Here is a 15,818-nt window from a genome sequence, read left to right as displayed (position 1 = left end):
ATGATGGGATACACAGGGGTCTGAGCTAGACCAGAGTTTTTTACAGCGATGATCGCATAATTTGATGATCACAAGATTGTCACCCTGGTCTACATGCAGTGTGTGACATCGCGCCCAACATTTTTTTTTTTTTTTTGTTAGAGCAGATCGAGTGCATGGGCGCTCCTGCAAAAAATGCAGAGTTTTTTTAAAAAATACTTTCCCCACTCACCCCACCCCACCACCGATGGGCACAGAGCTCCTGAGGAACTCTGTGCCCCGTGCGCAGTTCCCGGCTCCTTGTGGTTACTCGTGAGGAGCTGGGACAAAACGTGATGCCCACCCACATGTTCTGAGGTCTTGACATCAGCCTGAGACAGCAGAAAAAGTGGGCTAGAAGTGTAGGGCGAGGTTCCGGGGAAAGGTAGGCATCATTCCTCCCTGCTCCCGGGATCCACTGTGAGTCATGTGAACACACAGGGATGATCCCGGGGTGATCCCTGGGATATCATCCCATCTAGCTATGGCAAGGGAGAAGGGGGGAGAAGATGCTCTTTTCCATCTATATCTCATCTTTGGGATGCTTGGATGATTCCTTGACACCTTGGCATTGCAGTTGGTAGATCATTAATTTCACCAAACCATTAGCTACTGTTGTATTTCCAGTGGGGAAGGAACATACATCGCTGCTAGCACATCCTTTTGCTGTAAAGGTAATGGGATGTAATCCAACTGGAAAAGAAAAAAAGAGAATGTGTATATAAGTATTATATCAGGTAGATATTGTAATACAATGAGGGGGCTTCACTGCCCCTATACCTCAGCTTCCCTGCCTTGTACTCTTGCTCCGTTGCCTTGTGTTTGGATCTCCTCACGACAGAGCCCTGGGCTCTTGCTTGACTCTGCTAGTGGACTGTGGTTTTGCTTGATGGATCTCCTAGATTTTGACCTTGGCTGCACCTCCGACCTCACTTTTAGCAATTGCCTGGCAAAACTGGTAAAACGGTACCTTCGACTTTTGCTTGTTGATTGAACTGCCTTTGGATTTGCCCCACAGCTACCTTTATGCTGAGTCTGACCCAAGTCAGAATGGAGCAGAATGTCTGCCTGAGGAATAATGATTCTTCATGAGTAAAGGGGTACTTATGAGCATCAATGGCTTGTACCTGTGCTTTCGATGGAGCTCTGAGGCCTCAGGCTTAAAGGCCTTCAGGTGCAGACACTAGATGTTGGCACAACATCTGCACACCATTTCCTTGACTCCTGCCTTGAATTACCCTGTGCGTCATTGCCACACTCCCTTTGGAGAGCTCCTATTTGGAGGATGACATGAAGCCCACAGAGTACACCTTTGCACAAGGCCTCCTTGTAAAGAGGACCTAGAAGCAGATCAGAGGGATCTTGGGCCTTCAGGAGAAACAGCCATCGACCCTAAACCTCACTACATAGTTATCCCTGCCTTGAATTAGTAGCACATGTTTCAGACTCAGAGCGCGTTGCCTTGTATTTCCTTGGACTTGAGCCTGGAGATCTGTCCCAACACCACCATAAGCAGGACAACCATGCTGATTGATTGGCCCTTGGGTGAGTCATGAAGTTTCTATGTCCCAGGTCTCTACCCAGCAAGGGTTTACGCACACATAAAGAGTGATCATTCATGTATGATAGGCCAGTCACTCTCTGGCCAGACAATTAATAAGAGTCCAAATAACCTGTGAAACAAAGGCTTGGCATGTGAATATGGCTAATAGAGAGAGATAAACCAGTGGTTCCTCTGTTCCAGCCAAAGAACTGAGAGCCTTCCCCTTCCTGCTGCTCAATGCAGAGGGTAAGGCTGCTCTCTTCCAGCAGGCCTACCCAGTCAAATTTTAAAATGTCTTAAAAGTTTGTAGGATTTTAATAACATATTGGTTTTATGTTTTTAATCAGTTTTATGTATCTTTGTATTTTTGTATTCAATGTTGTTCCCTGCCTTGATCCAGAGGGAGAGGCAGGTAAGAAATAATAATAATACAAACTTTAATTCTGAGTGAGAGGACTGTGTTACTTTACTTAAAATAAATGTATTACTGTTGATTGCTTTATAACATGGTTTGACGTTTTTATCTTGGTTTTATGTATGTTTAGGGGTTTTATCTTGGTAAACTACCCAGAGAGCTTTGGCTATTGTGCAATATAGCGATGTAATAAATAAATAAATGTTGTTGTTTTTAAACAGAGAATATTAAAATAAAAAGTGAATTAAACACCAGCCTTCTCCATTATGTTTCATCCTACAGCAAGCCGGAAAAGAAATGAGAGAAACAGTGCAAATTGTCCCATGACTGGTGACTCTACTCACGTGGACTGAAGTCAAGGGTATAATCAACACATTCATTCTCAATGCCGCGGCATTGGATGGTTTTCCCCTGGCTGTCGCAATAATCTGCATCTTCTGCAAAGCAGACTGGGCATTGAACCCCATTAAGTGGTTGACTGTTATGATCTGGCACTACAAAAAAACAACCCATCGAGTCAGTACTCAGTTCTATGACCATCCTGTTTTTCTCTCCCCCCTCCACCTCTATTCCTGCCTGCCCCACAAGGTTCATTCATAAAGACTGTTGCATTACCCATACGCTGCGCCATAAAGTGAAATTTGCAAATATCTTTCAATAAAGAAGATATTGGCAAAAGTTAACAGGTTTTCTAAATCTGGGGAAATTATTGCAGGAGATTTAAATTGGAATTTACAGGGGGGAAGATCAAAGATTGATAAAGGAAAAAGAATAATTTCAAAACATGATAAAAAGTATACAGATATATGGACATTATATATAAAAAAGATCTATATGATACATGGATTGAAATCAACCCAAATGACTGTAGCCATGTCTACTATTCTGAAATACATAAAAGTTTCAGCAGACTGGATACAATTTTAATGACAGAAAACATTTTAAGAAAAACTAAGAAAATGGACATAGGGCAGATAAAAATAACAGACCATGCTCCAATTGTGGCAGAGGTAGAGTCTAAATCCCATCTTATTAAGTAGAGAAATGATTAAAAAAAAATTATTGAAAGATATCTTGAAGAAAATAGAACAAGACAAATAACACAAAAACAACTCAAAAAATAAGATGGGAAGCGGGAAAAGCTGTAATAAAGGAGGAATGTATAAAACAAACAAGTATAATAAAGAGGAAGGATAGGAAAAAGAAAGAACAATTAGACCAAGAAATTAATAGTTTAATGGAACAATTTAAAAAGCAGGGGAAACTACAATTAGAAAAGAAATGGAAAAAGAAAGGAAGGAGAGAGAAATTGTAGATATAAACAAAACAATGACCAACATGTTATGTGTGAAACAATGATATTATGAATGTACTGGAAAAAGCTCAAAATTTTTTGCAAATAGAGTTTTTTAAAAAAGGAACAGGAATAAGATTTTGGCCCTGAATAGGAAAGATGGAACCCAAACATATGATCAAAAGGAGATGGGAGAAATATTACAAAAGTTTTTGAAAGATCTGTATGAAGGAAAAGAAATAAAAATTAAAAAAAGATTCAGGAATATCAAGGGAAGGCTAAAATCCCATCTATAACAGAAGAACAAATACAATATTTAGAAACATGGATCGAAGAAAACGAGATAAAAGAGGCAATTGCTATTTACTGTTTTACTCTGTACAGCACCATGTACATTGATGGTGCTATATATATAAATAAATAAATAATAATAATAATAATAATAATAATAAAATAAATCACCGGGTCAGGATGGATATACATTTGAATTTTATAAGATATTTGTAGATATATTGGCTCCGCAATTGAAAGAACTCTTTGATGAAATACAAGAAGGGGATTATTTACCAAAACATGGACAAAATCCATAATAACATTGATACCAAAACCTAATAAAGATAAATACAATCCGGAGTCATACAGACCTATATCACTACTGAATGTAGATGATAAGATCATATTACAAAAACATGGGCCAAACGCTTAAAAGAGGTCATTAATGAATCTATAGGCTCAGACCAGTATGGTTTTTTAAAAATAGGTTTATTGCAAACCCAATACAGAAAATATTTGGCTTAATCAATATTTGTAAAAAAAGAAAAATACCAACAATCATGACATTGGATTATAAAAGGCCTTTGATACAGTTAATCCAAAAGTTATAATAAACTTACTAGCAGTATATAATTGCTGGTTAGTGATTTTCACCACTAACCCCAATTTGGGCACACCCGGATTTTGATATTAAAAATAAAGCAGTAGATAAAAATAAATTAAAGGAAATAGGAATGATACAGATGAAAGATTTTTATGAAAAACAACGCCCTGTAACACATGTAGTATGGAAGAATAGGACACAAGATATAGAAATGTCATGGATAATATGGACACGAAGCAGCAGATTCATAAATAGGGGAAGGATAGTAAGACAAAGTACAAGAGATTGAACGGAATGGGGAAATTATAGAGAACTATAAGGTAGGAGACAAAGGGTTAATAACTCAACTATACAAAATATTAATAAAACAGGAGATTAGGGGAAATAAGACAATAAAACAGACATGGCAAAGGGATATAGAAGAGGAAATAGAGGAAGAAGAATGGGAGAAATATTTTGCGAGATTCCCATTCAAAACAACATCCACAAGAATAAAAGAAGGTGCTTTAAAATTAATTCAGAAATGGTATTGGACACCGGTTAGGCTGACAAAAATGAAAAAGACTGATACCCTCTTGTTGGAGAGGATGTAAGGATAATGGAACTCAAATACATAAGTGATGGGGCTGTGCGGAAGTAAAGAAATTTTGGGACAGGGTCTTTAGAGAAATTGAAAAAAATACTGCTCAAATATATATCTAGATATAGATATAGATATAGATATAGATATAGATATAGATATAGATATAGATATAGTATAATACTTTAAGTGTCATGACAGACCACTAAGAATCAGGGGAATGTTAGTTTAGTAAGGATGTGGGATCTACAAACAAACAAACAAACAACCCCCCTCTAATTTTGCAGTATTTTATTTATTTATTTATTACATTTATATCCTGCCTTTTCTCCTCCAAGGAACCGAAGGCAGCATAAATAATCCTCCTCCTCTCCATTTTTATCCTCACAACAACAACCCTGTGAAGTAGGTTGGGCTGAGAGTATGTGACTGGCCCAAAGTCACCCAGTGAGCCTCCATGGCCGAGTGGGGATCTCCTGACTAGCAGTCCAACACTTTAGCCACTACACCGTACTGGCTAATGAATACGCTTATTCACTAAGAAAGGTGCTCCTGTTCAGGGTTCCCATGCTCTTTATGGAGGGGTAGAGCCCATCATTTTGTCAAGCTCAGGCCCAAGTCTAATTCTCTTTGCATCCATGAATGCCTTGTCTCCCAAGAATCAGTGACAGGTCCATATAGGGGTCTTGACCTTGGCTATCCAGAATCAATTCTCAGTTCCAGAGCAGCTGCCTTACCCCAAAGGGAAGTGGCCTAACCATGGTTTAACATGTTGTCTGAGCAGGGACAATGTGGCATTCAAGACATAGAAAAGGATGGCAAAAATTCACTATGGCCGGAGAGAGTCAAATTCAGACAATCCTGCTCTAAGCCCCTGGTGACCTCAGCCCTTGAGAATCAAGGAAGTATCTCTCTAAATGGCATCATCCTGTGTTGTAATTCTTGCAATTGGCTTTCACATAAACACATATTGAGGGCTCATCTACACCAAGCAGGATTTTGCACTATGAAAGTGGTATATAAAAGGCAGGAGCCACACTATAGCTTTATAGAGGTATTGAAGTGCACTGACAATGGTTGGGGCCCATTGACACATACCACATACTGCTTTCATACCACTATATCCTGCTTGGTGTGGCTCCTGCCTTTTATATACCGCTTTCATAGTGGAATATCCTGCTTAGTGTAGATCTGGCCTGAGTCTAAAAAGATGCAAATACTTACAATGGAGATCTTGTGCGTTACACTCATCAGTGTGGCAGCATTCAATTTTCGCCTGGAAGGATTTAGTATTTGCGGAAGTCAAACTATAATAGCCTTTGTAACATTCGTTGTACTTGGCACATCCCTTATAAGTGAAACGAAGTGGCAAATCCACTGTGAAAGAGAATCAGAAAAACAGTGTCTAGAGTGGCAACGAAAGAAAAAGTTGGGGCTTTGCTAGACCTGCCGGGATAACCCGGCAGGGAGGCAGGGCGGCAGCACGCTGACGTTAGCGCGCGCCGCTGCAGCTTCCAGATGCTGGACGTGCAGGGACGTCGGATCCCTGCAGCGTCCGCCATTTTTTTTTTTTTTTAGTTTAAAGAGGCCGCGTGCGGCCTGAAGACTGCGGACTGGTAAGTCCGGTTTTTTAAACGGGGGGAAGGATGGCAAGGGGGGATGGCAAGGGGGGAGGGCGGGTGACAGAGCGAGCACTGCGCGCCGCCGCCCAGGCAAGGCGTGTCATGGGGCGGCATTGCCCTGGCAGCGCCGCTCGCCTGCTTGTTTGGGCGGCACTCGCTCTGTCACCCGCCCTCCCCCCTTGCCATCCCCCCTTGCCATCCCCCCTTGCCATCCTTCCCCCTGCCATCCTTCCCCCTGCCCCTCTCTTCCCCCCCCCCCCGGGCCGATGGGCACAGTGCTCGTATGAGTGCTGTGCCAGGTCCGTGGCTTTTCGCGGATACAAGTGAATAGCCGCAAAAAGCCACGGACCTTCCTAGACGTTTCGCAGCTCCGGGCTGAGGCCGGGGCTGCGAAAAAGGCGTGCCATAAGTGACTTCGCTTATGGCGCGTTAGAGGAGGCCTCAGTGCAGCCTGGGCCCGGATTCCCCTGTGCATCATTTGGACGCATAGCAGGGAAACCGGGTCTCAAAGCGCGCTAAGGCCTCGTCTAGGAAGGCCCTTGGTCTTCCCCTGACTTACTGTTGTAAGTTATGATGCTCCAAGCTACACATGTTGGCCAGTTGAGAGGGTGTTGTTTTGTTTAAATAACTGAAATTTACAAGTTATTTCTTTACGGTATTGATAAAAAATTGATCAGCACAGGTTACAGTTTTGTCCAAGGGCAAATCTACACCTACAGCCCTTTCGCAATGGAGGAGGGATAATGGCGAGGTCCCCAGGTTATTTCGATGGATAGAACTGACTGTGAAAAGGAAGTGTACAGATGACATCATCTGGGGGACATAGCATTTTTTTGGTTTCTTGGTTGTGATGTTGAAGGCCCCGTTGCTAGCTGAAGGTGATGCTGACATGGCATGGGATGTTGACAGGCAAGTCATTCCTGGATGCTCAAGGGACCAAATAATGAAAAGACCACATGGTAAATGAACTGAAAGTACTTCTCACTCACTTAATGAGTAATCAGTAGTGATGGTGAGGCAAGCATCTTGGTCGTATTCGCACTCCTCAATCCTCACATCCTCATCTTGACATTTTTCTTCACAGCCAAAGCATGTTCTACACTTCAAAGGTGTCACTACAGACAGGAGAAAGGGGTGTGAAACCTCAGTGCCACCTATATAGCTCACATGTTACTTCACATAATAAAACAGCATTTCTTCCCCCCCCCCCAAAAAAAATATACCCCTAATTATTTAGCTGGCAATTCTCTTGGTAGTGTGTTTTGGATTGCAGCCTAAAGTCATTTGGAAGAGTTAGGTATGTTGATGTTTTCCAATGTCATAAAAAATTAAATTTTGCTACTTCTAGTAAGGCTAGCCTTTTCGTGTTCAATTTTAAGTGTGCAATGATAATTTCTATTTCTGTTTGCACCTGAGGCTTTGCTACAAAGGAGAAAACCTGATTAATTTCTATCCACTTCAGATTTCTATCTTGTTGACCAGATCTAGGCCAAAGGTCCCCATCAGTCTTTTACTCTATACAGCTCAGCCTGTTCCTAGCCAAAGGGAGAGGCGGGTAAAGTCTTCCAATTTATCTGGATCAAAAGACAATAGATGATGGGTGAATGGAATAACTGGTGAAGGCTCAGAAGTAAGGGACATGTGCCATCTTGTTTAACTCTCCATAGCTGCCTGCAGAAAATGATTACCTGCAAATATCTGCTCTTAATGGTAACCCTCCTAACTCTATTAATTCTTTTTTGTTTGCCTCCATGTATTTTTGGGTTCATTGATGAACTAACCTGAACTGTTTGAGATTATGTGCATCAGAATGTCACCTAAGTCCGATCAAGTCAAACAGAAGATATTAGATTTGTTTTTATATTATATGCCAGCTCCGACAGGGTACATGACAGGCCCTCCAGATTTTAGTAAACACATATCGCCCTCTAGCATCTGACAATGTATCTGCTCATTAATTTCAATAATTTGTTCAGTATTGCTCTCATCTCCTTATGTGAGTTTAAATTTCCTTCTGCAGCAAAAAAGCCCCCCTCTAACGCCTTAACACTAAGCTTTCTTATTTTGTGTATGACACATTTCTTGTAAAAAGATAATATCCTAATTTCCCCATTTTTTAAATTAACATCTGTATCCTGCCATTACAATATTTATTTATTTATTTATTTATTATTTTATTCTATACAGCCCAATAGCTAATTTTTTTAAAAAAACCATTAAGTAAAACTTAAAGTATAAACTATGGAAACTTAAATTACAGTATAAACCACAATATAAAAATACAACCATTGAAATTGGTGGCCATCACTACATCTTGTGATAGAGAATTCCATACTTTAAATATGCGTGCAGTGAAGAAGTCCTTCCTTTTATCTGTCCTGAATCTGCCACCGTTCAGCTTCATAGGATCACTTTGGGTGCTAGTATTATGGGGGAGGGAGAAAAAATGTCTTCCTATCCACTACACCACACATGATTTTGTACACCTCTCCCATGTCTCCCTCTACCCACCTATTTCCAAACAAAAACCTCCAGCAGTTGTAACCTTCCCTCGTAGGGGAGATGCTCCAGCCCCTTGATCATTCTAGTTGTCCTTTTCTTAACTAGATTTTTTCTGTATCCTACTTCTTAGATGTTGAAAGCTGTGTCACCTTGGTGATTCACTGGATGGGTATACTTGAGCTTTGATAAGCAATAGACTCCTTGATCAGACAGATGGTACATCTAGTGGAATACTGTCTTGAGCCACTAATAGCCTAGTGCTGAAGCTGATCTGAAAATGCAAAAGTTTATCCTACTCCCTCGAAGTAACCCATGAAATGTGTGCATCTCTCTCTCTCCTGTTTGAGAACCTTCAACACTCTCTTCCTTTCCAAAAAACTCCTGATTTCACCTCTATTTCCAAAGCACTCTTCTTGGCTCTCAGTTTTCAAACTGTAGCCTTCCAGTTTTCACTGGGTTTAAGAACTTATTTTCCCAACTCCTCCATTTCTGGCTTCCAGAACCCTAGAAGACCTTCCACTTCTTTAAGCCATCTGCATATTTTCCTTCCCAGAAACAAGACAAGAAACCCTGGACTTGTGGATCATGCTCACCTGGTGAAAGCAAGGCCAAGAGGAGGTATGTGCTCAGGAGTGCCTTCATAGTACCAGGAAGATCTCGAGTCAGGAGAACGTGGAGCAAGGCAGGACTAACTTATGGTGACTGAAGTATCGAGGGGGTTACGTGGGGCAATTTATATGCCAAGCTGAGGAGCCAAAAGGCAAACGCTGAGCATAACTCATTTGGTGGAAGTGATCGTAAATCAGACTGTGCATTTCCCCAGGGGTTCTATCACGTCATACAAGAATTCACGCCTCAGTGTTCGAAGTTGTTGAGACGGGTTTTTTGGAAACTCCTTTTAATGTTGCCATCCAGTCCAGCCTAAATCCTGTTCCACCACTCTGGATGGGGGGAAAGCATCTTTTCAAAAAGCTCCAAAGGCATTGATTTGAACAGTGAAGGTCAGTCTGGAATTATATGAAGAAAACCTTTTTGACTTGACAAAAGAAGCTTGCTGAACTTCCCTGGTCACTTCTGATCTGTCTCCTTCCTCTTGCACTGGTTGCTGTCCCCTCATTTTGTGGTCTGCTCTAAGTGACTGATATATTGCATGGTCATGATCAGCCTCTCACGGATATTTGAGGATCCATTGCACATCATCGTCAATAACTAGGACATCTCCTGTGATTTCCGTTGGAAATCTCAATATGGCCACCGTGTGAACAGAGTGCTGGACTAGATGGACCCTTGATCTGATCCAGTACGGCACATCTTATGTTCTCATGACTAATTAGCTGGAATATTGAATGAGTGCCAGGCTTAGCCCATGAGACGTGGGCCTCATCTACTCCACACAGGATATTGCACTATGAAAGTGGTATGGAAGCAATAGCCAGGAGCCACACTACTGCTTTGTAGTGGTACTAAAGTGCACTGGCAACTGTTGGGGCCCATTGACACATACCATCTTCCGCTTTCATACTGCTATATCCTGCTTGGTGTGGCTCTGGCCTTTTATATACCACTTTCATACCACTTTCAGAGTGCTATATCCTGCTTGGTGTAGAAGAGGCCCTGGGCTCAGATTTGGGATCCATGATACCGAACATCCACAGATTACAACTCCCGACTGAATGGGTCTCGTGCTCCTTGTTTACTTCCTGTTTTCAAACAGGAAGTAACTGAGTGATAATGGAGAAGTGACGGTAGCCAGTGTTTCTTCCTAGGCGTGATGGAGCTTTTAGTCTTGCCCTAAGAAGGCCTTTTCAAACATCACTCTCTCCCTCAAGAAATATTCATGAAAAACATATACAAAGCAGATATTTTCTTTGCCATATCAATTTATTTTGAATGATCTTGGCTCAGTATAAATTAACCCATCCATTAATCTTTGTTCGAACAAGAGGCCCTACGACAACACATCTTAATCCTCTTTTATCCGGCCCTCTAAAACTCAGCTTCCAGCAGACTTTGAGAAGAAAACCAAAGAACCTTTAGTCTTAGACCTTCATCACTCTTACTTCTAGAACCACAATCTACTCCGCTGCTTTTGCAAATTATGGAATACACTCAGACGGGGGCTTTGTTCTCTTGTACCTAAAGCTGAGCTACAGGCTGCTTGGATAATTTCTTGGCACACTGGCATTCCAGTTGGGAGATGTTGAATTTTATCAAGCTATTGGCTGGTTTTGTCTCTCCAGTTACAAATACCCTTGTTTGCATAGCCTTGGAAAAAAACATTGTAGCTGTGAATTTTGGCAAATCTTTATAAAAAATGAACCGAAACAAAAATTTGCACCCAAAAGCAAAAGCTGGGCACAACTTGTTTGGTGAGGTGCAAGAATGAAGTGCTTCCAGCCAAGTGATGGTCAGTTTGGACTTACATAAAGAAAATCTTTGACTTTTTAAAGAACCCGGCAGAACATCTCCGATCACTTCTGTTCTGTTCTGTGGCTCGCAGCAATGGCTCTCCAAGGCCACAGCTAGACCTTAGGTTTATCCTGGTATCATCCAGGGTTCGCCCCTGCCTGAGCACTGGATCCCCTGTGTGTCACCTAGGCCGTTGCTAGACAAGGGTTTAGCCTGTGCTGATACCTGGGCTCTCCCCTGTACATCTAGATGATGCGCAGGGGATCCCGGGGTCAGCCCAGGCTAAAACCTCCCTTGACTCGGCATAACCTGCACCGGTTGTGGCCTGGTATTTCCACAGCCCTGGGCTGGGCCCAGGGCTGTAGAAGGTCTAGCTAGTTCCACGGCTTTTCCCAGCTATGCGGTTTACTCACGAGTAGCCAGGAGAAGCTGCGCACTGGGTACAGCGCTCCATAGGAGCGTTGTGCCCATCGGGCCAGGGAGGAATCACAGGGGGGGAGAGATGGGGGCCATGGGGGAAGAGCGGAGCCATGGGGGGAGATCGTGGCTGGGGGGGATCGGAAATCACGGCCGGGGTGGTGGTGGAGGGGACATTGGACATGGCGGGCAAGCAGGCAGGCAGGTGAGCGAGAGAGTGGGGGCAGAGGGGGCATTGGACATGGCAAGCGGGGGGGGGGTAGGCAGGTGAGCAAGCTCTTATCCTCCTAGTCCCCTAGTTATGGGATACAAAAGAAAAGGCATCTCTCTGTGCTGCTCCCACCTCACAGGGATGGTTTGCATTACTGGCTTTGAAACAATCCTTGGCTCACTTCCTTGTGCCCCCAGAAATGTCTGCTGCATGCCTGCCTTCCCACCTCCGCCTGGGTGCTGTTGTTTTGGGGTATCTGCTGGGACTGACTTCCCCATAGATCTACGGCATAGTCATACATTTCTGGCTGCCTCTCTGCCCGCCTGGTGCCTGGGAGCTGTTCTACATGATGGGCTTTGTGGTTCAACCCCACAAGCCTCTGGCATGCTTTCTCCCAGTGCTGCCTGTCCTCCGCTGTGCCTGCCTCGCAGGGATGATTTGTGTGTGTCTTGCTTTGACTCAGGGAGGGTATCCTTCTGTGTGATAAAAGGCAGCTGCATTGCACACTCTTGGGTGTGTGTGTGTGTGTGTGTGTGTGTGTGCATTTTTGGAAGTGTTTCACCTGAGATGAAGATCCTTATTTAGAAAAAAAAATCTTGATTCCCCCAAATCATCTGTGCTATTGATTGCTATAAGCAAGCAGTTTGCAATGGATCCCTATGGGCAGGTATGGTTTCCTTATGTGCATACTGTTCTTTGTGGGGGATTTTTCATATATTCCCCTAAAATTAGAGGAGGCTCAGATTTCCTTCCAACTGGGCCTGAAGGTGGATACATGGATAAGCTGTCATGGTGGTGATTTTGAGGTTTCTAACATGAAAACTGATGGAGTTCTAGCATGGGACTTGAATTGGGGTGAGTTAAAAGGAAACCCCCCCGCCAAAAATCAGAGGATGATGGGATGTGCTTGAAGCTTGCCATGCATGTGGATCTAGATGGCATCTGTGAGGGTGCCCACTTCCAAGTTTGTATCTATAATAATGTCAGAGTAAATCCTATTTCTGAAAATGGAGTGTCAGATTTTCAAAATTTTCCCCCAAATCAGGGAAGGCTCAGATTGACTTCCAACTGGGCATGAAGGTGGATACATAGATAAGGTCTTCTGGTGCTGATTTTGAGGTTTCTAACATTAACAGAAAAAAAATTATAGGCATTTCGATTTCAGTGCAAGTCTATGGGTGGAAAAACGGAGCTCCAATTCGGGTCCGGAGCTCCACAGTGAAGCGGAGTGGACCACTGGTGGATCGCTGCAGAGTGGAATGGACCCAATCCGGAAGTTGTGGATCGGGATCCAAAGCAGATTGGGGGGTCTGTGCACAGCCCTAAATTGTATGTTATTTTCTTCTAATTATGTTAAAGTCTGGAATGATGTTATAAAGGACCAAGCAAAATGGGATAAGGTTCGATTGTCCCTTATGGAATGAATGGCCATGATAAAAATGAATGTATTGCCAAGAATGTTATTTTTGTTTCAAACAGTGCCTATTGTAAAAGGGGATGTACCATTCAAGCAATGGCAGAGGGATATATCTAGATTTATATGACAAGGGAAAAAGCCAAGGGTCAAATTTAAAGTATTACAGGATGCCAAAGAAAGAGGAGGTCTGGGATTACCAGAGCTGAAATTGCTTTTCTCTGCCTGTTGCTTGGTTTGGATGAAAGAGTGGATTCTGTTAGAGAACAGATGGCTATTAGAGCTGGAAGGACATGATTTAAGATTTAGGAGGCATGGATATCTTGTGGTATGAGAAAGCTAAGGTCAATGTGGATTTTAATAGTCATTTTGTCAGACGTTCAATTTTAAGAGTATGGAATAAATATAAATCGAGACTCGGTCAGAAAATACCAATGTGGGCATTGGTCCAAGAGGCTTTTTATAGAAGAGAGCTGTCTAGTGGACATAAATGGTTAAAGTACAGTGACATATTGGAGAGGTCCCAGGGAGAATTCAAATTAAAAGCAAGAGAAGGGCTGTTAAAAGAGGGCTATGTATGTCAGTGGTTTTCTTACCTACAGATTATGGAGAAGTTCAAGAGTGATCTAAAAGAATGTGGATTTGAGGAAATAAAAGTCAATGTTTGAAGAAGCACTATGTACTAATGATGAACATGTTATTTCTAAGGTATATAAACTATTGTTAAAGCTGGAGAGCAAGAATGATCAAACAAAGGATTGTTTGTTAAAATGGGATCAAAATTTTGGGTATAAGATACCAATGGAATTATGGGGAAATATGTGGGTAAAAGGTTTAAAATATACATTAAGTACTAGACTTAAGGAGAATTTCTACAAGATGATGTACAGATGGTATATGTCTCCTTCAAAATTAGTGAAAATGTATAGGGGTTGTTTGGGAGATGGTTGGAAATGTGAAGAACAAGAAGGAACCTTTTACCATATGTGGTGTTCATGTAAAAAAGCAAAATCTTTCTGGACTAAAATTCACTTATTAATGCAATTTTTTTAAAAGATAAATATAAAAATGAAACCGGAAGCATTTTTTGTGGGACTTATGGATGAGCAACTTAAAGAAAAAGGACTGTTATTTTTATATATGACAACAGTGGCTAGACTACTCTATGCGCAATACTGGGAAAAAACCCAAGTACCAACAACGGAGGAATGGCTCCTCAAGGTGTGGGAGATGGCGGAGATGGCGAAACTCACGGCGTTAGTAAGACAAAAATCAACAACTTCATTTGCATTGGACTGGAAACCTCTGATAGAGTATATTCAAGAGTTGCAAAAGAATGAACTATTAGTGTGTGGATTTTATATATAGTCTGTGGTTTTTATGTAATACTGGGCTGGCTAAAGGGTAATAACTGATAGCTTCTGTCTGATATGAAGATTACCTCAAATGGGTTATGGCCTTTTGTATATGTTGGGGATATTTTTATCCACAGAAGAAAGAAAAGGACTTTATGGAGTTAAATGTGCTTGGCAGAATTGTCTCTGGAATGCCAGCAGGTGTCCAGACCGGAGCCTGGCAGTTTGGTCTACGTGCAAGACCTGGAATAGAGACAATTGGTTAATTGAGCCAAGGGGAAAATGTATTTAAGATGCCCATGTTTAAAGACATCTTGCTGTCAGGTTATTGTCAGGTTATTGTCGTTATTATCTTTGTTGGTGAAGTATGCTGTAAATCTCTATGACCGTATGTAAAAGGAAAAGTATTTATTGTCAGTAAAGTTCTCTTACTGACAAAGTGAAGTGAGTATTTGATTTATTCCTCAAGTAAGTCTCTAAGAGCTAGTAACCAGTGTGCTTCCAGCTATTCGCAGTCAGCACGCACCCTGGAAAATTATTCAATACCCCAACAGTATATGTGTTTTTATTAGATGTAGTGTATGTGAAGTTACGTATCTTTTTTTTCCTTTTCCCCTCTGCGCCATGTGCTTTGCTTTCTGTAGAAATTAATAAAATTATTAGATTAAAAAACAAACAAACAAAAAACCCCAAGTTCTTTCCATCCTGTGTATGCGGAAGTTTGTAAACTTTGGTAAAACCTTGCCAGAAATGAAATCAAACAAAATCCCTACTCATCCTGACCTATAGAAGGTCCTCCACTGCCTGTTACTTCTTTTGCTACTATTTGTTGTGAACATCAACGTTTTGTAGTTTAACCTCTACCCATTGAAGAGTTTCTAGCACATTCCAAACGGTTTATGGGTTAATGGCTTCCAGTGGGTTATGGACGTTCTGTATGGCACCAAAGGGAGACACCCTATTACTAATACTAATCATAGAGATAGAGAATTATAGAGATAGAAAATAGAGCTTGCCAAATCAAGAGTGAGGAACATGGCTGGTTGTATAACAAGGCCCACAAATGTGCCACCTCCCTTCAATCTTTCTGCCTGAGGATATTTTCTGAAGGATATTTTCTCCTCTCTCCATATGGGGGCAGCTGCATCAGACAACTGCTTT

General features: G+C 41.9%; 1 protein-coding gene across 1 annotated transcript; it reads right to left on the bottom strand.

The window, feature by feature from the left end:
- Window positions 1-528: 528 nt before the first annotated feature.
- LOC134408404 (phospholipase A2 inhibitor and Ly6/PLAUR domain-containing protein-like) lies at window positions 529-9,493 on the bottom strand. Its single transcript, XM_063140662.1, has 5 exons — window positions 9,445-9,493; window positions 7,339-7,464; window positions 5,952-6,104; window positions 2,321-2,470; window positions 529-711 (listed from the first exon to the last, which is right to left on the bottom strand). The coding sequence occupies exons 1-5, from the start codon at window positions 9,491-9,493 to the stop codon at window positions 542-544; spliced, it is 648 nt and encodes a 215-aa protein (XP_062996732.1). The 3' UTR covers window positions 529-541.
- Between the last annotated feature and the right edge of the window lie 6,325 nt (window positions 9,494-15,818).

Source organism: Elgaria multicarinata, chromosome 13 (genome assembly GCF_023053635.1).
Source record: "Elgaria multicarinata webbii isolate HBS135686 ecotype San Diego chromosome 13, rElgMul1.1.pri, whole genome shotgun sequence".
Classification (NCBI taxonomy): Eukaryota; Metazoa; Chordata; class Lepidosauria; order Squamata; family Anguidae; genus Elgaria; species Elgaria multicarinata.
Note: the sequence above shows the minus strand (reverse complement) of the source record. Positions and strands in the feature narration are given on the sequence as shown.